Source organism: Tympanuchus pallidicinctus, unplaced genomic scaffold, assembly GCF_026119805.1.
Source record: "Tympanuchus pallidicinctus isolate F22 unplaced genomic scaffold, pur_lepc_1.0 scaffold1, whole genome shotgun sequence".
NCBI classification, from domain to species: Eukaryota; Metazoa; Chordata; class Aves; order Galliformes; family Phasianidae; genus Tympanuchus; species Tympanuchus pallidicinctus.
Genome location: NW_026294618.1, coordinates 91076220 through 91097897, shown reverse-complemented (window position 1 = coordinate 91097897; position 21678 = coordinate 91076220). Strand labels below are relative to the sequence as shown.

Genomic DNA, 21678 nt, shown 5'->3' with positions numbered 1-21678 from the left:
ACAATGCACAGAATTTATTGCAAATTAAACTGTTTGCTGTACGAGGCAATTTGCAAGGACTGTCATTCTTACAGTGCTTTTTTACCGTTGATTTTTTTTTTTTTTTTTAAAGTATTAAAAACCCATCAAAACAATATTAATTGAATGCTCCCTTTGCCCTCTTGTATCCTCAAAGACATTTACACATCTTTGAGTAATAGAGAAAAACGACTGGGATTGTTTGCATCTGAGGGGTCATTACTGCTCTGCAATACCCTCTGGAAAACGCATGTTAACAGTGTTTTGACAATAATGTATTTGAAGCCTCACTGAAGAAAAAAATAAAAATCACACAGTGTATAGAACTAGCGCTTCAATTGGTTTGAAATATAGTCCAGCATTTGTCTTGGCTGCATTAACAAGGTCTGTTTTACCAATACATTTATATTTATGATGAGTAAGGGCAGATTATAGTTGTTAAAATTTGTCCTCCTGACATGAAAACACTACTTTGTCATTAATACATTTTGGAGTATAAACTATGATGTCAGGTCAATGTAAAGGGTAAAAACTTTCCTAAAGTATGCACACATCATTTTTTTTTTTAAAGCTATTGAGCCTAATGGAATAACAAAGGTCATAATAACAAACCATTACAGCTTTGGTCTTGGCAACTACGTCCACAGAAGAATCCTCCAAGAAACAATCATCATTTCTCCAATGTTATGGCATTAGGACGACAGGAATGGTTCACAAATGAGTCATGTGAGCCCAGAAACGCAGTAGCTATGTGAAAGCTGAGCAATCAATTATTCATTTGTTTACCAAGAGCCTTCTCAGCTGACATTAACCAGAACTTCTTAAAAAGAACTTTACAGCTGTCCTTGGATGTCCCATGAGGCTGCGCTCAGGGGCAGATTGCTTAATTTCTCTGTAAACAATCTGGTATTTTTATTGAAATAGCCAACAACATATGAATTAATTAACTGGGTTCAACTCGAGACCCGGCAGGTGTCAAAATAGCAGAGACCTGGGGCTGGAACGGTGATAAGAAGGGACACAGGGTGGGGAAAGGGCATCCAAGCAGTAAAAACCAGCTCTTACCCAGAGCTCAGTACACGACATCCCAAAAGCCCAGTAAGCTTTTCTGCACATGGCTTACTGAGGTTACACATACACATTTAGTCTTATTAATATATTAATCCATTCAAATACTCACCTCTGATTAAACTACATTTTTCTTACATTGTAGTGATTGGCTGCCCTAGGTCCTAATGAAGTGCTGAGCTGAAATCTTCTTTAACAAATTAGTAAGATTTAACAAGGCGCAAATATCACATCATCTCCTTTTAATCTATGCTGTTTTCACATTTTTTGTGTTTGAAACTCATCCAAATGAAGGAAAACCACCATGCAAAAGGAACGGAGAAAACTTGGATGTAAATACAGTACCAAAATAAGCGATTGTGGAGATGAAGAGATTTCACAACTACTGATCAAAATCCTTAAAGTTTTGATGTTGATTTAGCACTTCTTAAGAGGCTTTATCTATGCACTCTGAGCATGTTTATTAAACCCATGGTTCCTCCTCCATGGCTTATAAAAACAGTGGATGAATACCAGCAATCCTCAGCACTTGGTGGTAAAAGAGCTGGGCTTGCTCTGGTGCCAGGGAATGGCTCAGAGGGGACTGGGGGCTCCTCCTTTGCTTCTGCAGCTGATTATGTCTAATAGTCCTGACACTTCAGAAAGTTTACTGCCACACGCAGCACCTTCACAAGGAAAGCACACAGGAACCCACCCACGTCACAGGTGAAGCACAGGAGGGCTGCAGGGGTCACTTCAGGCAGAGTTAGGAGCAGCATTCACCTCTAAACAGAAGTCTCATTCATTTCACCCCACTGCTTGCCTTCAAACAACTATACTAGACCTATAATCTATAGATTGCCTACCCTTGTGCTCCTGTTATCCCATCTATGTATTTCCACTAACAGACAAAATAAGAAATAATCATTAACAAAGCAAAACGCGACTGCATCAACTTTCCTGCATGGGCTGCTGCAAAGAGAGAATTACAGAGAACAGGGAAATCCTGATTGTCATCACTGACATACAGCCACAACATACATAGATAAAACACGTTACCATCTTTCCAATACATTTTGTTCTATTAACAAAATCTGTCTCGAGATACTCAACCATTTGATAAAAAAGGCTGTGAAGAAGGCATCTAGTCAGTGGAAGTCTGGATAGACTTACCTCTAAAAGCCATCATCTCTTCTTCCAAGCGTGTGAATTTGCCATCTGATAATTTTCTTTTGGTAGCTTCGTATATGGGTATAGGAATGGAGGTGCATAAAACAAAGTTCAAGAGCTGATTACAATGAAACCCCATAACACAGTCCCATACATACAGGCTCCTCAAAAATAAATAAACAAACCCAATCTAAGCAAAGTTTTTAGCACTTCAGTTGATTTGAACTCTTCAGTACGAAATGTGCTGTAAATAAACACACTCATTGGAAGCACTGTTCGTTTGTGCAAGTTTTGAGTGCTTATTCTGACGACAGAATGAAGCAGCCACGAGCATCAAGGGCTATTGCTCACAGCAGCTGGAACTTTCCCAAGGTCACATGCCCCCAAACATGCCTGCTGCTTTTGCTATCCAAGAAACAGTCCTGTCCACAGCAGACAGTAGGACATTGGATGGAAAAGTGACCATACATATTCATTCTCTACAGTGAATGACTGGACAATATTATGTGTAATACAATTCTGATATGCTGGAACTCAGTTGTGCTACACTCATGTAACTACAGCAGCACAAAAAGTTGCTGCCTCCACTTTCCTTTCCTGGCTGGGAAAAATGCAAATCCAATTTTTATTTCTTTCATCTTCTAACACCCAACATTAAACTTTCTCTCATACTTTTAAAGTGCTCTTTTCCATCAGCATGTGTTTTAGTCACATTGCTCTGCTTGACAAAATACAGTGCCAAAGAGCTGTCCTGCACGTTGTATTCTGTCAGGTTCCTCACTTCGCTGGTCAGATAAAACATATGGTCTAAAATAACTTCATATTCATTTCATGACCATTTTTCTAGTAGGAGGAATAAGCTTATGCTGTAAACACAGCTAACAAAGCTTCAAGAACTGAACATCAGTCACCTGGTGGCAAGAGAGGAAAGAATAAACAAAGCTTGGCAAGTAATTCAGATCTGTGTAGGGATAACGTTTTTCCAGAAGTTCACGCAACACAACTCAAATCAGAAGGGAATGCGGCAGCTGTTTCAGAAATGCTCTGAAATAAGGGAAGTACATACATAAAATCACTGAAGGCCTGGTCTTCTTTCACTGAAAACAATGACACAACTTCCATCGATACGTGGGTCAGCCAATTCCAAAGTAAATCAATTTCCCTGCACACGGCAAGGGAGATCCCTCCCAAGAGCCCTGCTGAAAGAGCTGGGCTTCCACCTACATAGCAAGGGCAGCAATGCTTCCCAGAATGTCCATCCAAGAGGAATCTGAGCTCCAGTCATAGCCATCGAGCCCTAACAGGTGAGCAACAGCAACTCTATTCCAATCTGGTTTTAAAGAGTATTTTATACTTTATCACTGATTTAAGATCTTAAGACTTGTATTTATTTAAAAAAGCAGAAGCACTGTCAAACAGCCGACAATAAGAGTAAAATGTGGCTTTACTTCATTGAACATCTGGAAAAACATAAGGGTAGGAGAGCAGTTTGCTGACAACTGCAGAGCTAGCACAGATTTAGGACCCAGTGTTGCCAAATGTAAAGCCTCTCCAGGCAAGAGTGAAAGATGCTCAGCTGGATCTGTCATTGAGGATGCAGCAAAGGACACCGGTCCCTCAAATTAATGATTCCCTTTCCTGGAAACCCACACTTTGTTACATTTATGATGACTTAAACTTCATATGGAGTCCTAAGATCTGATAGTGAGTTCAAGCCAAATTCTTTCATCTGGGAAAAGTTATGAGTTCTGCAAGACGATTGAAAGCAGGTAGAATTCAGCTGGTTCTCAACAGAACCCTTTACAGACACATCTTAGTCCCCTACAGCAGACCACATTGGCATTTTGTGGACATCAGCCTCAGCAAAATAGGTCTTACAGCAAAATTTCTACTTTTCCAGTGCTGCATTTGTGTACATAAACAACACATTAACAAAAGCAGAGATGTCCTTTGTGGAAAGTTCATCATTAAAACTTCAGGCTAAACAGCTCACAGTGAAAAAAAAAAACAACTCCGAAGAGTAAGCAACCAGACTTAAGGTCACAAATCTCTGCAGTGATATTCAACGAGAAGATATCAAAGAAAGGAGAAAGGCAAAGAACGTACAGGATACACTGAGATCCCAAGTGAAATCCTACAGTTTCAGGTCTGACTCTTGGTCCACGAGATAATGGACAAACTCCTTAGGGTTAACACACCTTTAAATTAAACAGTTCAAAGGCAATACCTAGATCCCCAGTGACTAAGGCACACAGAGGACAAAAGCAGAGCAACCGAAATGTGGAATGCCTCTGGAACCACAGAAAACACAAATAACAAATGAGTCACTCTAAAAGCAACTTCCAATGAAAACAGAGGGTGAAAATGTACCATATTGTGCTGTGAGTTTTGACAAGTATAAATGAAAGCGGCAATGAAACCACACATTTGTTGTACTCTCTACAGACGTTAGACTAATTCAGTTTTCCATCACATCAAGAGATAACATATGCCTCAGTATTATTGCTTCTTTTGGTTCTGTTTTTTCCAGAAGCAGGAAGAAGAGGTGCGATGATCTTGCAGGTCTTTTCCAACCTCAACCATTTTATGAATCTATGATTGCCTCTACAGCCCTTTAGGACCAACAGTTCCAGAACACTGCCCAACCACTGCCTTCTGATTGCAAAGCGTTGGCAGGGCACACTCTCACCATCAGAGCATCTCAAGTTTCACTCCAAGGAAGATAAGGAACACTCCCCTTCCACTGGCGTGTGGAGGAAGCTCCAGACTCGACCAAGAAGCTGTAAGCCCTCGGTGGGACAGCCACCAGGGTGTTGTACAAGTGCTCCTAGCTCTCATTTAGAGGTGGCTTCCTGTTTCACCAGCTGGCTTCATGAACAACACCCATCATTTTCACAAGTTTCTAATCCCCGACACGGAAACCCTAGATTTTTTCCCAGAGGTAGCTTGTGAGATTTTGCCTAACATAGTTATTTCTTATCAGACTGACAGGAAGAAGAGCTTTCAAGCAGCTCATTTGTGTGAAACCTTCACATACTTGTTGTCATTCTCCTGTTGCTGTCTGGCATAGCTTTGGTCTGCACAGGGCATGGCCCCCAAAGCACAGGCTGCTTTTAGCAATGCTGCTCATCCTTGCTCTGGCCACAGATGCAACCAAAGTGAAAATAACCACGTACAATACTTCACTTGGGACAAGTTAGTAAAGAGGATTTTGGCCATTTATTTATTTCTTGGCACTGCTGAATGCCAATGTTTTGATTTCAATGTAAGTATAGCCAATCACATAATCCTGCTGCCTGAGAGCTACACGATCCACTGAATGGAGGGCCACCACAAGTGTAGGAAAGACGTTGAACCTGAAGAAAAGATGACTAAATACTCAGATACTCTAAGGGACATGTCATTGTATGACAAAGTACACTTAAAATGTAACAGGAAGATGGAGGCTTAGCATGTAGAAAAAGCTTCCCTTAAGGTCCCTTACATCAAGTTGTTTTCCAGTTACTAAGACTGGAGAATGAAGTGAAGGACAAAAATAAGCAAAGGAAAATAAAGGGAAGAAAAATAAAAGCTTTGTTCTGAAGTTTCAAAAGCTAATTATCACAAGGAGCCAATTTCATCCAAGGCTGGGACAAGTTGTACTAGTGTAATATCTTGCTGTATTTTACTGATGCCAGCAAGTTTTCAGTCCCAGAAATGTATCAGAAGTGATGCCTCAAACTTCAATGGAAATCTTCCAGGAAAGAGAAAAAAAAAATCCTTGCAGGCATCTATAATAGGTTGTGGTGAGAATGAAACAAGAATAGCAAGCCAGGGAACCTTCACATTTTTGCAGGAATGGAGCTTCCAGTCCCTTACACAAGTTAAATGCCGTTCAAAAGCATTTTCCCATGGGAAAAAGTAAGCAATCAGAGATGGAAATAAAGTGGAAATTATTGCTATCTTGCCAGCTTGAGATGCCTTCAGATATTTGTTTGGGGCAGGGAAACCTGGCAGAAGCAAAGTATGCAAACCATGCTACTTGAAGTTGCCTTATACATTCAATGATAAATGTGCACACATAGAAATACATACACACTGATACACACACTGTGAACAGCTGAATATATGAAGGGTTTAAGAGTGAAGGAAATGCAACGTCCACATTACATCGACAGCTGAAGAAAGTGAGAAAGTCTTTGGGGCGGGGGTGAGAGGGGAAAATACCTTTTCCATAAATACCTTTTGTGGAGAATTTTGTGATTTTGTCATTTATGGGAGAACATGCAGACTGCACACTGGCAATTTGCAAATAAACCCAAAACCAACCAGCTCTCTGACACCAATTATGAATACTGTATCAGCTTTTTTAGAATACACTTGGTACAACTGCAGCTGCATCCAGACTCACCTCTGCGCCTGCTTCCCCCTTCCAGTTCATGCATCCTGAAGTCTTCCAATCCAGCCCCAAATCCACTTTGACAGCTCCCTCTAGCTAATTAGATAAAATACACTGGCCTCTCTTCTTGGATTAATGGAGGATATATTAAACAGTAACTGGGAAGACCCTTCAGAAAGGGCATGCCAAAGACATCTACTTTATCCAAAAGCATACCACTTAAAAAGGCCAAACAATCCCAAGGGAATGAGGGAGGGCAGTAATTATGTGGTATTAGTGAACAGCTTTAAATATAGTTTCTTCAAAAGTAGCTGGCATCAACTGTATTTATTTACATAGAAAGTTCACTGGGGTGGGATGATCAGCTATTTTTGAGTCTCAGAAAGGTCAGAGGAATGCAAGACAAGCACTGGCATTCAAAGGACCATGGAAGATGATCTTGTAAGTGTACTCACCTTGACAGAACATCTTAGGAAAATACAATTTCAGTAAAAAGATGCTGGTATATAGCTCTGGTACAGTTACATGTACTGAGTAAATAAACCCAAAAGTTGATCAGTATACAACTTTTCTATGACTTGGAGCAGAGCCATTGGAACTTTTTTCATAATAAACAAATCAAAGAACTGCTCCTCCAGAACAGATCCTCCCTGATGGGAAAGCATTGGCATCCTGCTGAGCAGATGGAGGGACCCTGCATCTTCTCTGGCTGAAGGCTGATGCACGTGTTTTTGATGCCTGCAAGTGCATTGGTGGTGAGCTTTTCTTTCCTGTTGATTTTTTGTTTTCCTGGTGCAATGATTGGAAGTTTTTGTTGCTGTTGGTTGTTTCGGGAAGGACAGGGAGACACTTAAGAATTTTTGGTCTGAAAGAAACAAGGTTTGTAGATGCAGCAGTCCTCAGCTCTGCATCTGCCCAGTGCAGGGAATTTCTTAAAGATCTCAAAATAAGAATAAGACAATTTAAGCTTCTAGGAGAAATTAGAAATTAACACTGTGGCCATCCTTTTTTGAAACACCTTTGCTATTTGGAGTAGCAAGTGCAGAGAATCTCTTTTCTTCTCATATGAAGTGAAACAATGCCTCTGGAGGGCTTTTTTTCCTCCTTAAAATGAAAATCATAGTTCTTCCTCTTTTTCAAGGCAAGTTTTGACTTAGAATGCACCCCTCTCAAATCCTAAGCAATTAGGAAATTACAGCCAAGGACTGTTCTTCACTCTCACAGTTCTGCAAGACTACACTGGCCCAAGAAATGATTTAAAACAAGACTTCATATTTAGGGAATTTCGTATTTCGCATCTCTTGTATTCACATGAATGTACTGCAATTTCCTACTTTCAGAATATTCCCTGTTTTTTTATGTCTGTGGAGAAAAGATGGTGGTTGTAAATATCTTTTTTCATAATCTTGATCATTAGAGCCGTGAAGTTGGGGTAGTGGACCACTTACACCCAATGATTCTGCTCTCTTATGTGTATGGCTTCCTCTGGTTAACTGGAATTAATTGGAATTTCCCAAACTTAAGAGGGAAAATAAATAAAAAATTAAACAAACTCTAGTTAATTATATGCAAAGTCCAGTAAACAGCAGCAGCAGTTAAAGGTCAAAAATGGAAACAAAGAAAAATGATTAACAAATTTTACTCCTTAAAACAGTCAGGATTCAATAGAAGTTTGTACTTTAGCTTTTTTCTTTATCGTTAGAAAAAGCATTAACATCTTAAAGTGCACAATTACAAAAATGTTGTATTTTGAGTGACATGTTTTGCAGTCAATTTCCTAAATGGCTCTAGTAAATTCAAATTTAATTCCTAAAGTTACAGCAGTTCAACGTTTGTAGGAATATATTTATATTACAACCTTCATTAGTTACCCTCTTCAGCTCCCCACATAGTGGATTTAAACATCATTTGTCAAATCTGTTATACTCAGGGCATACTCAGTTTAGCATTCTAACCAAATTCTTCTAAGGGGCTTTGAGAGGGATAAATTAGGGTTTTAGATCTATTGCATTTTCCTAACAGGAACAGAGATGCAGTTCGGATAGCTGGCAAGACTACCTCATTTGAAAACTAGTCCAATCAATGGCAGCACAAAATGAAATGCAATCTATGCCATTCAACGCGTGATGCAATTCCTAAAGTGGTGCTCAAAGAACAACAAAAAAGTACACTAGGCTAGAGGCAAAACTTCAGCTCGTTCACTCCACTTCTTTGACTCAATGAACAGACACACTCAACTAATTGCTTTGGCAGGCCAGCAGGCTGCCTTTGCTTAATAGTACTAACTACTAGGAATTCCACTACGCTTCAGCCTCTAGTATTCAGGATTTTTAACAAACACTGTTTTAAAGTGAACCTCAGGACTGTCTTGTATTTAGAAGAAGACACTTCTCCCCTCACTTCCTCCCTCTAGTCACTGCATTAGGCATAACTACGTACCAATACATGATGGTAGACCAGCTGAGTACTTATCCATCACAGGGAAGCCAAGCACCTACACAGCACTCTGCTAATAAAGGCTATTTGGAGCAATTCTGAGCTTACAAATAATAGAAAACTACCTTCCCCATATGCTTGCTTCATGCTTGCCAGATGCATCCATTTGAATTTACTCAAAGGCACAAGGGTTCTTCATCTTCATCTTACAGGGCTGAGCTGTGAACATGCAGCAAAATTCCAATCTCATATTCACAGCAGAGTACAACAAATCCAAACACAAAACTGAATCATTACTTGACCTTCACATTTAATTACTCCTATTTTTGGCTAGTTCAACAGCCTTTCCAGATCTAGCAATTCATAACAAAGCATCAGGCAGCCAAGCATTCAAAAGATGACAGGTTTGGATTTCTTCACGATGATCTGGACTTTTTCATTTTCATGATTAAGCTACATTTAAGGAAAAAATATTACTGATACCATCCAGAGTGCATCACATCCCTGTCAGTTTTGTGCAGTATAAAACATAATAGATAGTATAATCATCAGCTTCATACAAAGTCCTGGCATTTGGTTAGGGAAGGAAGGAGAGAACTAAATGAATAACAGTAAGGGTAAAAGTTCTTCATAGGCACTGAAGGCATCTATTACATGAAGCAAAGTACATGAAAATTAGTTTGGATTCTGATGTTAGGCTCAATGTAAAATTCTTGGAGATGTGAAACCCGCAGCAGTGCTGTGAAGTTTATCCTATCATAGAATTTCTTCTGACACCCTGACAAAAACTAAAGACTCAGCTGCTACATGCATGCTGTTTGATAAGATCTAAAATGATTGAAAGTTCATAGCTTCAAAAGACAGCCTGCACCCTACAAAGAAATACAGCATTGAAAAGGAATAAGAAAAAAGTACAAATTTCCATCAGTGACCGTGTTTGCACATGAGCAATTTACACATCCAAGTGAAAAGTCATCTGACAAAAACGTTTGCCATTACTCGATCATCTTGTACACAGGGTCTCCAACCTGAATTGTTCCAGTTTTGTCAATAGCAAAGTATTTTCCAAAGAGAGGGCTGGATTTGTATATGTGTCGCTCTGATGGATCACACAGGCGATAACTGCAAAGAGAGAACACTTCCTTAGAAGCAGTGGAAGCACACCCTAAACATCAAAAAGCAGTGGTGGCAGAGAGGACATATGATGTTTGGACCACCATACTAGAGTACAAACTAAACAAGCACTATAACTAAGCACTTCAGACAGAGAGAGAGAATCTGACTGCACTCACACATTCGTACATTTACCACATACACAGAAGATACTTTAAAGAAGAAATGCTAAAGCTGCAAAAATCAAACCTTTAAAATACCTTAAATATCTGTCACACCAAGCATTCATTCTAGCACTGATGAAAGAGCAGCGAATATAAAGTTTGCAAGAAAGAAGAGAGAACTTCCTGAATTTTCTTACCACACAGTATTGCATAAAATAGAACGGAAGCCAATAAACACAGATCTTTGCATTATTACATCCCACACATCCTTAAAACCACTTTTAAAACATCAGCCTAGCATGTGTTGGGATCTAGCCTAAATCCAATCACACATCCTGAAACACACTGGTATTTTTAAACCTTTTCAATGTTTCCAGAGGCTCTTTCCTGTCCAGAACTCCAGTGTCTGGGTCAACAGTCGTTAAAATACACCTGCAATGACAAACAGCATCAAATCATTCACTTTTTTTTTTTACTATAAATCTTTATACCTTCATGTAAAGCAACACTCTCAAATGCTTACCTTCCACAGCACACTGTCCCTTTCATCTCCACGTCACCAATAAGAACGTCCTCCCAGCTGTCCTGAGGAAAGGTTTATACACAGATAAGATGCACCACGCACAACCAATCCCACCAGTCACCCCTTGAACAGGCAGCACCACTCCAGATAACCATCTTTAAGAGCACACATCCCCATGACTGAAAGCATACAGATATGTTTCGATATGTGAATATTCATCCAATTTCTACCAACTGCCATCTATTCCTAGGATTGCTATGTGTGTTAAAGTCTAATATCACAGATGCACTGTGTTAATTTGGGACTCTGGGGTCTTTGGTGGTTGTATCCAGTTAAAAGACTTATTACAGAAGTCAGGTCCCATATATGGTCAGAAACCTATTTACAAAAAAAAATACGGCTGTTGACTGAGTTTTTAATTGGAGCTTCAACTTTGCTATGGCACCTATTATCCACCCTAGCAGGGTATAGTTTACTTCCTACTCAAAGCTGGTGGTCTGCTGAATTTCTGCTTTTTAGGCTCCAGATGATCTTTTTATCCAAGAAAAAAAACTTTCCCAAGACAACAGTTCTGCTGAGGCGTTTGAGTCAATTGCTGAAACCCCTGGATTCACTGGATTCATTGACAGGTACCAATTCCACCAGATACCTTCATAAACAGTACTTTTTGAACCACCAGAATGCAGGCAGAGATGTAGTGATGGTACTGCAGAATAACAAGGGCCAGTTTTACTCTTGTGCCAAGAGCTATGAAACACTGCATTCACAATTTTGCAAATTGTTAATGTATATTGATAATCTGATCAATTACAGCATGCACAGCTTTCTTTGCTTCACACTTAAAGGCGAACTTTAATAGTAAACTGTCACTTAAATACACTGATGTCATCCTTTGCTAAGCTAATTAGGTTCACAGACTTGTCACCTCCCCTCAATGATTCACATGGATTCAAGCAAGAAGAAGCTGTATCTCTCTGGAATCCAGCTGTACATCGCAGAACAGCAGCTTTCCTCATCCATGTTGGCACCACATCCCAAGGAAATTGAGTTGAAGAAGAAAAACATATCCAAGACTTCAAAAAAACCATTTCAGATCTATTTTACCTCCTCAAAAGCACTGCAATCTGACACAAAAATATTCGGTCTGAAGTTCTGTATCTTAACTTTCTTCTCCAATCTGGTATTTAAGTCTTCCAAGGAAGCTTCTGAGATGATCAACACTGGGCTACAGTCAGGATAGGCAACCTACAAAAACAAACACAAACAAATTGTCAAGCTGTAAGAGCATGGGAGTAAATGGCAAAAGATAAGTTACACACTGATATGTTGCAACAAGAGGCCATTTATCTGCCTGGCAGTATTAAGATGCTGTATTCAGATTTTAGTTTTGGTGGAATTAAGTTAGAAAAAAGGCAGTTACTTCACTTGCAATTTCAGAAATTGCTACAACTTTCATTTGCTCAAACCGTAAAATTAAACTTCTATTAATAGAATTAAGCTGAAATTACAGCAGCTGTCACAAGAACTGTGCAAGCATGAGTGGCTTAAGGAGGAAACAAGAGCATTAATTACCTCGTCAGTGGTTCGGAAAAGGTTTATTACGTCCTTTGACTTTCTTGGCACCATGGAAGGCTCGAAGTGCACTAGCCGATATGGCTCTGAATTCAGGAATGTGGTGATCCACTGAGCCACTTCATCACCACAGTCCCTGCCTTGAATATCCAATCCAAACACCCTAAGGGATCACAAGGCATATTAGCAAGTTAGCTGGAAAGCCAAGGGCTCAAGCAGTGTCGCTATTCAAAAGTAAGCATTTTAACAGTAGTAGCTAGACGCAGGTAATAAACCACCTGAATTAACAAGGTGGAAGATTGCTGAATTTGGCATGAGGATCATATCCAGTGTGCAATCTTCTTGTAGGAAGCTGAGTAACACAGACGTGGCTGGACAATATCAGCTGGTAAAAGAACAAGCCGCAAAGAGTTCAGGTGCCCAGGGCTGACTGTAACACAGCAACCAGTAACAAACCTGTCTGTCTATTCTCAAGTGGGGAAAACAAGTATTTTCTTACATTTACTTATGACTAACACCAAAAGATCTCTACCAAAAACTGACTGACAGGTAATTAATTTGATGAGTGGCATTTTGAAGGATGTGGTTAATTACTGAAATTAGAACTTGCAGATATCGTCTCTGATTGTTAAGGATGTTTTCCTTCACGTTTTAGTGCTGTAAAGTTTACCCAAAGCTGAGTAAAACTCTGCCACCAATGGATCTCTTCCTGCTGCATTCTGACATCAAGAAATTTGCATACGCCATATGTATTTTAACTATGAAACAGTAGGGGCTGCAAAACAGTTTGTCAGAGGCTGGTATTTACACACTCCACCAAAAAATAAAAATAAAAAAAATCAGCAAAATCAAATCACACACTACATCCAGACCACCTGAGAACCAGCCTGTCAGCTCAAAGTGGAGCAGGAAGTACAATGCAAACTTCAACCACTGTTTTCAATGAGACCCTTTCCCAAAAACGATCTGTCTCCCAAGAACTCTCTGGAAGATGGCTTTGCTCCCCTCACCACATTAGGCACAACAACAAAAGGACACATGCCAGCCTTTTATGAGGCCGCTGGCATGGTCTCACCCCAGTGAGATCTGGCAACAGGCAACTAATTCAACAAGCAAAGCTCAAATTTAAGATACTGAGCTATTCCAGATGCTAGGAGAGGTTAAACATTTATAATGGAAGCAAAGTCCACGGGGCACAAAAAGCCACCAGCAGCAGAATTTAAAACAAATTTATGCAAGAAACACTTTCCTCACAGGACAAGGTAAACCTCAACTCAGTACATAAATTCCAGCAACAGTCATGAATTGTTTTACTACTGTTGACACAAACGCTCTGCAGTTTTTTCTACCCTTGCAACAGCATGCTACATAGCTTTATGCATGCAGATGCTCAGGCAGCTCATCTAATCCTACACCGAGCTCCTCGGAGCCCATTCCTGCTGCCAGGACCTCACAAACACCCATGGGAAGGCTCAGAGCTCCAGGAAATGACAGCCAGCAATGGGCTTCTGCTGCCAGAAAGATCAATTTCTTTTCACTCACACAAACCACCTCTGCAAAACTAACCAATAACAAACCACTCCTGCTTGCTTACTTTCTTTTCAGAAACACTCCAAATTTATTTGTGTGTGTTCAGTTTGTGTGTGCAGACCTACACAGCCTTTTGCAGCCAGATGCAATATTGCATTGTTAGCTCCCACCTACTACTGGGCATGAGCCAGCACTGATCTGAAGGCACCATGCTCTCCTTGCCCGCAGGTTGTGTGGTGCAGCAAAGCAAAAACTCCCATTCACAGGCTGGAAGGGAAAAATCTGGGATCAAAAACCAGATCTTCATTTGCCTGAATATATTACTGTCCCCAAACCTCACTCTTAATGCATCAAATCAGCCAGCCTGGAGCACAAAAGCAGCAACATCATGCAAAACCTCAGGACTTGTCTTGAAAAGAACTAGGCAAGGTACTGCTAATTTTATATCTATGGCACCACCAGAAACTTCATAATGTTCATAGTCCATTTACCTGCATCTAACTTCTGCTTATTTACTCTCCAAAAAATCTAGCAATTTTAAAGCAATGGGGTGCAAAGGTTTATCAAACTAAAGAAAGAGGACTTGAGAGAAAATTAAATTCCTGAGATCTAAAATTGCAAAGTCTAAGATAATTTTTCATCACGGAAATGCACTTAAGTCTATTTAAACCTTCTTCTAACTGCACAACAATTTGAAAATAACCTATTGAAAATAGTGTACATTTCTGATACGTGTCTCATTGGCTAACATATAGACTGTACAGACTGATTTTTAATATACTGCCCTATTTCTCTGTGAGAAACCTTAACATCTGTAACTCTCTCCTCCTTTGTATTTACAGAGCTACTGAGCTGTGCTAATCAGGGGCCATCATAGCAACTGATTTATATTAAAAGCAAATAGAGTTCTTTTCCAGCACTTAGTTTTAATTGTACCAGTTGGCACACTAACCTCCTGTGCTACCCAAACTAACAACACTAAGCGGTATCTCTGCAAGAACTAACACGGAGTACAGTTACTAAGTAACCTTAGGTATGAATTGATATTCTAATAGGGATATTCTGCTTCCCTCTCCCATTCCCCAGCACAGATTTCAATACATGAGAGAAATAACCAGGGCAAGCCCATCCCACATGACTGCAGGCACAAGGATGAATCTTAGGAAGAAGTTTTTTCTCAGGAAGAGCAGTGAGGCAGTTGCACAGGCTGCCCAGAGGTGGAGGAGTCAATGTCCCTGAGGGGTTCAAGAAACGTGGAGATGTGGCACAGGGATGTGGACAGAGAGCAGTATTGGTGGTAGGGGGACAGTTGGATTGATGATCTCAGAGGTTCTTTTCCTGGTACGGGGACAGTTGGATTGATGATCTCAGAGGTTCCTTTCCAATCTTCACAATGGTTGATTCTAAGAATGAGATGGCTGCCTGTAAGCAGTTCATCTGAAACAGCTCTGTGAGGGGGCATGGACCTGAACCCCAAACTGCTGATGCACACAGCGGCAGTGACCAGGAAACACAGGACTGAGGCGCTGAGATACAACCACTCACCCACGTGAGAACAGGCAAGCAAACACGAACAAGCAAACTATACATGGTCCAAAGACCAAAGAGCACAACTTAGTCTTTGAACGCTAGGTTATCTTACCTGAGACTTTCCTCCGCTACTGTTTATCACATCAGAAGCGGACCTTTTTTGTTACCATCAACCCCGGCCTTTCGCATAATAGTAAGAGAATTTCACCTGCCAGTTCCACTCAAAATGCCAACCATCGCCCGGCCGTGAAGCACGCGAGCGAGGCACAGTACAGCAGGCAGACAGCAGGGAGGAACGAGGGGATCCCGGGCGGCGCCCCGCCCTCCCATACCTGCAGTTCTGCACCGGGTTTTTGCGGGGCAGCTTCACGGGCAGACACAGCTTCTTCATCCCCTGGGCGCTCAGGGTCAGGTAACCATTTTCACAGCCGGTAGAGATGAGGACGAGACGCGGCTCCTGACGAGCCGTGACCATGTGCCCGTCCTCCTTGACCACGAGCCAAAACCTGAACGATACGGAGCGAGGCTGAACACGCGATGCCCGGCGCGGAGATCCCCGCCGCAGCCCCGCGCAGGGCTGCCCTACCTGTCCCGCATCTCCCCGCTCTGCAGCCCCATCGGCGTCACCCGCGCCCGCTGCACCGCCACCCCCTGGCACGACTTTACGGGGTACACGAACAGGCTGGACACCGTGCCCACCCGCTGCAGCCGGCCCGGGCGGCGGCGGCGCCCCGCGGCTCTCCCTCGGGTCCAGCGCCAGGCCCCGAGCAGGACGCCCAGCGCCGCTACCGCCGCCGCCCCCCACAGCCAGCCCCGCGGCGCCGACACCATCAGACCCTGCGCCCCCATCATGGCGACCGAGCGCCGCGCGGAGCTGACGGCGCGGGCAGGGAGGCGGGTCGGGGCCGCCCCCTTCCGGTTCGGGGGGCGCAGGGACGGGGGGACACCGCCGCCTCCGCGGGCGGCCTGTGGCGCTGCGCCGTCGCTCTTTCTGAGAATAAGTTTTTTCGAATACCCAACCTGAGCCTTCCCTGGTACAACTTAGGGCCATTATTTCTTGTCCTGTTGCTGCTGCCTGGAAGCAGAGAAACACACTGAGGCCCTGGAGCGTGGCCAGAGAAGGGCAGCAAAGCTGTGAGGGGTCCGAAGCTCCAGTCTTATTGAAAGCGACTGAAGGAACCGGGATTGTTCACTCCGGAGAAAGGAGGCTCAGGGGAGACCCTGTCCATCTTTACAACTGTCTGAAAGGAGGTTGTGGTGAAGAGGTTTCGCCTCTTCTCCTGGGCAGCAGCTACAAGATGAGAGGGAATGGCCTCAAGCTGCGCCAGCAGAGGTTCAGATTGAATATTGGGAAAAAATGTCTCTGACAGAGTGGCACAGGCTGCCCTGGGAGGTGGTGGAGTCACCGCTCCTGGAGGTGTTCAGGAAACATGGAGATGTGGCACTGAGGGCAATAGTCAGTGGGCCACAGTTAGTGGGCATGGTGGGGATGCGTTGAGGGTTGGACAAGGTGAACTCAGTGGTCTTTCCAACCTTGATGATTCTGTGAAATAAGGAGCAGTTGGAAGGGGGAGCTTTGCAAAGGTGAGGTATTCCTCCAGGCTGATTTTCTTATCTTGGGATGACTACACAAGACCGGCTGAATTACAACAGGCAAACTTAGTAGGGGAGGGACATCTCATAAACTATGCCTGCACACCAAGGAGTCATCTTGCTGTCATTTGCACAGGGGGAGAGTGAGACCTCCTGAAGCCCCTCTGAACCACCAACCCATTTCCAGAGTATTCTAAGAATCTAACAGCACTTGCACAGGAATAGGGCCATACTTTGATCACAATGTTAGATGGGGCCTGACAACCACCCAAGACCCAGACCCATTTCTGGAACATTATGAATAACTGAGTTTGTACTCAGGGAGAACATAATGCAAAGGCATCATAGCTCATTGCTAATAGGGCATTTCTTATCTAGTACCAATAACCATTTTTCCCAGGTAAACTTGAAGCTTCTCTTTCTTTGAGTAAAAGTATTAACCGATTGCTTGGTGTCATTTCACCTTAATTTACCTGATAGAATCTTGAACTTTGTGACCTTTGTACACTACCTAAGGCAGTCTGGAGTCAGGTCGTGACAGATGTATGCCTGCAGCTGCTGCTGGGTGCCAGCTAGGTGAGACCCCATGTCAGGGCTTCCTTCTTGTGGGCACCTGATTAGAAAGCCTCATTAATGGCACTCTATGGGGTCTTTGTGCTAGGCAGGTGCAACATCATAATACTGCTTGTGGCTGCTGACATCGTGGAACCTTCTGTCAACTTCCAGGGTCTCTGGTCAGGGCAAAGTTGGAGCCTGCTACATTGGTTCCTCTGGCTTCCCTGCTCAGGCTCACAAACCAACATTTTTAGGATCAGCTTGCCAAGACTGAGGCAAGAGCAAAAAGCAAGGAGGGTCAGTGCTTTGCATTTTTGAGAGATTTATGCAGCCCTGCCACTATGAACTGCTGGAAGTATTACATTGACTGCATCCTGAGCGACAGGAACATTGATGATGTGGCCATTGTGGGCCTCTCTGACAACAAGTGCGTGTGGGCAACCAAGCCAGGAGGGCTGCTGTCGGCTGTCTCACCTTATGAAGTGGACTTGATCACAGGCCAGGATAGGAAAACGTTCCTGATGACTGGAATCACCATCGCGGGGAAGAAATGCAGTGTGATTCGTGACAGCCTGCTGGTAGAAGGAGACAACGTGATGGATGTCAGAAGCAAAGGTGGTGACAGCAGATCCATCTGTATAGGCAGGACCCCCAAAGCTCTGATCTTCCTCATGGGCAACAGAGGAGTCCATGGAGGAGTCCTCAATCAGAAGATCCATGACATGATTGTTGGCATGACACTATGAGGCAACTGGCACCAGAGAGACAGAAATCTTCCACCAGAATATGGTGGCATTGTCATGGCTTTCGCAGAGAAAGGAAATAAGCCTGGTTTTCTTGCATATGCCTTTGCCTACTTCTTTCAGGTAGGGGGATGTTAGGAGAGCAGCAGTATGGGGACATTCACTCTGCCTGAGAAGCTTCAGTGCAGGAGTGCCACTTCCCCATCCCCATCACCTTCAAATCGTTAAATATAATTTAATGAACCTAAAATAATGACTCATGAAGAAGTTGATAAAGCTGCCCCAGACATGAAAAGAGAGCCAGCCCTGCTGAAGACAGAGTGAATTTGCATGCCCCTTGATAGCCATTCATCTTCTAATTTAACACAGAGTCAATATTTGGTAGTTTAATTAAACTCACAGAGAAATCTTTAATCTGCAGCCACACCTACAAAGAGCAGTAAAATGCTGTAAAGAAACCAGGCATCTGATGTATTAGCAAATGTTCAACAACACTAATGACTGTCTAATTTGTAAACACTTGTCCTGTGAACAGTACGTACAAGCATGAATCAAAACAAATTAACAGAAGTAATGAGGGGAAGAAAAAACAAAACTGGAAAAACACAAACCAGGTTAGGATCTAACAATAAAAAGCAATGCATGAAATGAAATTAAATGAATGGTAGGAAAAAATACATCAGTATTTATTCTGGCCACAAGTTTCTCAAAACATGATGCCATTCCTAACAGATACTGACATTTATTTTCACAAGCTTAAGGCAAAGTGAGTAAATATCTCCTGTGATGTTGTGAGCACTGGTAGCATTCTCCTCTGCGCATAGCACAAAACACAGAATGCTTTTGTCCCATGAACTTCAGTCTAAGAGGCATTCAGAGTGACAGGATTCGGAATAGCAGAAAATACTTTTGCATGATTTTTTTGATTGCTCCCTTCTTTGGTGCCAGAGAAAACAGATCTGAAGTGTATGTGTGCTCCCAAAAAACAGTGACAGGATGACAGGGATGGCCCCAAGTTGCACCAGGGGAGGTTCAAGTTGGATATTAGGAAAAACTCAGAAAGATTGGTTGGGCACTGGCACAGGCTGCCCAGGGAGGTGGTGGACTCCCTGTTGCTGGTGGTGTTCAAGAAACATATGGATGTGGTACTGAGGGACATGGCTTAGTGGACAATGTTGATGGTAGGTGGACAGTTAGACTAGATGATCTCAGATCTTTTTCAATGTTACTCTATGATTCTATGATTAACCAGCATGAGGATATGGAGATATATGGGCCTATATAGTGTGTTGGTGCTTTGATAGCTACAGCTACTCCCTAATCATACACGATGGGTAGCACAACACTGTACAGAAAAGCTTCTTTCAATTCAAAGGACTTGAGCATTAAATCTAGATACAGTTACCTTTCCTAGTGATTCCATAGAAATTTAAGTTGTTGTTTTTTGTTTTTTTTTTTTTAAAAAAAAAGGATTTCTAAATCCAAGAAGGACCTTAAACTTATTCCCTAAACCCACCAACTTGGACCATAATGAGACTTTGTTCAGATCAGCTCTGACTCTTGAAGACTGTGGCATGAAGGAGCTGAAGGAGGAATAACAGAAGGCAGCAGCATCCTGATCTGGGTGGACATTCCAAAGAAGTTCCCACTGTCAAAGGCAGCAAAACGCTGGCCTAGATGAGGAGAAAGGGTCTTGGGGCAGAGCTAAGTGTAGGTTGGGTTTGTCCCCATGAAGGAATGAACTGTCCCACTCCAGAGACAAGCCAGGTATTTTTCCAGTGCCTCTGCAAATTCTACAAAAGTTGGGGATGATGGGATGACATTGCTGGTTATGCAGTCATCCCACTTTGATTTCAGACAGGTATGATAAAAAATATTTTACATCGTACCCCCACACCAATTGCATCCTTCTTCTGAAGTCAGAACAAAAAAATAAATTCAAAAGATTCCTTCATAGAGAAGAGAGGAAATCAGAGTTCAGTGAGTCATACACTAGAAATGAGCTGAGTGAAATTAACGTAGGAAAAAATCTCAGGAGAATAATTGGCAATGATAGAATTAAAAACAGGCTCATTAATGAGAGATGGCTTTTAATGGAGTCAAAATTGTCTGGCTTTTCTTACATAAAGAACCATAAATGTATAGAAGGCAGGCAGGTCGGTCGGCTGCTTTGTCCTCCGTCTGGTCATACAGGAAGATTGACTGAAAATTGTCTAATTGAAAATTCCTCCAGTCAAATGTTAAACGTTGGCCTCCTTAAATTCACCAGGACAGCGGTGAAACGGTTAATCCGAGGAAATTTTTGGGCCAGGATGAAGCAATGTGGGCTATTTACACACGAGAGCTGGAGCTGGGGTACAAGGCAGCTCCCGGGGCAGGTCCTTCCTCCCGTGTTTGAAACCTCGCCTCCTGTGGAAAGCAGCTGGGATCTCTCCAGTAGAGGGCGAGATTTGGAAACAAGTGGCTAGGGCTAATTCCTTCAGTGGAGCAACCTTCATGAGGGCTTTTAAGGCACACCGAGAATTGCGAAGTGCAATAAATTTCTAGGTGTAGAAGGGAAAAAAGAAAACACAACAGCAACAAAACCAACAACGACAACAGCAACAAAAAAAAAAGAGAGCAGTGTTCCATGTCTTTACCTTTGAAACAATTGCAAACAGGATACAGAGACTCCGGATTCAAAACACCAGGCCCAACATCCTGAAGATATGTCTTGGCAAAGTAGCTGAGGGGAGGGCAGGAAACTCAGCAGGAGGAGGTGAAGCAGAACAATAAGCAAGGCTAACAAGGGTGGAAATCTGACTTTTTCCCAGGAGATGGCACTAAAGGACAATTGCCTTTCAGCCAGCATTGCTCAGCTCAGAGGAAACCTCGCTGAGGGCCAAACTTCTTGGCGCAGTTTGCCCTGAGATCTCTGCAAGTCCTTCCCTATCAACAGAAACAAAGTTTAATTCTGTGGTTTCAGCAAGGGATGGCAAGTGGTGAAAATTCTCCATCTCCATGCAGGAGGTAAACATGAAGTGGGAGAGATGCCAGGAGGTCTCTGGTCCAACTCCTGCTCACAGCAGTGCCAGCGCTGCATTTGGACTGGGTTTCTCTGCTCTTTGTACAGTCATGCCTTGAAAGACCCCTGGGATAGAGACCCCAGCCTCTTCTATGTGATATCTGAACAATCCCATTAGTGATCTTTTCTTCTTGTATCTGGCTGAAAACTCCCTCATTTCAACAGATGACCATGGTCCATACTGTCTATGCGCAACTCAGATGCTTGGCTGCATCCTGTTGGCAACCTCTTTTTCAGTACTG

At 42.6% G+C, this 21678-nt stretch overlaps 2 protein-coding genes across 2 annotated transcripts; one reads left to right on the top strand and one right to left on the bottom strand.

The window, feature by feature from the left end:
• Positions 1–8236: 8236 nt before the first annotated feature.
• On the bottom strand, positions 8237–16348 carry LOC128089285 (mitochondrial amidoxime reducing component 2-like). The gene is made up of 7 exons (XM_052700545.1): positions 16068–16348; positions 15814–15987; positions 12422–12584; positions 11954–12094; positions 10850–10911; positions 10687–10758; positions 8237–10171 (listed from the first exon to the last, which is right to left on the bottom strand). Exons 1-7 carry the CDS (start codon positions 16331–16333, stop codon positions 10045–10047), a joined length of 1005 nt encoding a protein of 334 aa, XP_052556505.1. The 5' UTR covers positions 16334–16348; the 3' UTR covers positions 8237–10044.
• Positions 16349–17726: 1378 nt separating this feature from the next.
• PFN3 (profilin 3) lies at positions 17727–18387 on the top strand. The gene has a single exon (XM_052700554.1). It carries the CDS (start codon positions 17971–17973, stop codon positions 18373–18375), a length of 405 nt encoding a protein of 134 aa, XP_052556514.1. The 5' UTR covers positions 17727–17970; the 3' UTR covers positions 18376–18387.
• The last annotated feature ends 3291 nt before the right edge of the window (positions 18388–21678 follow it).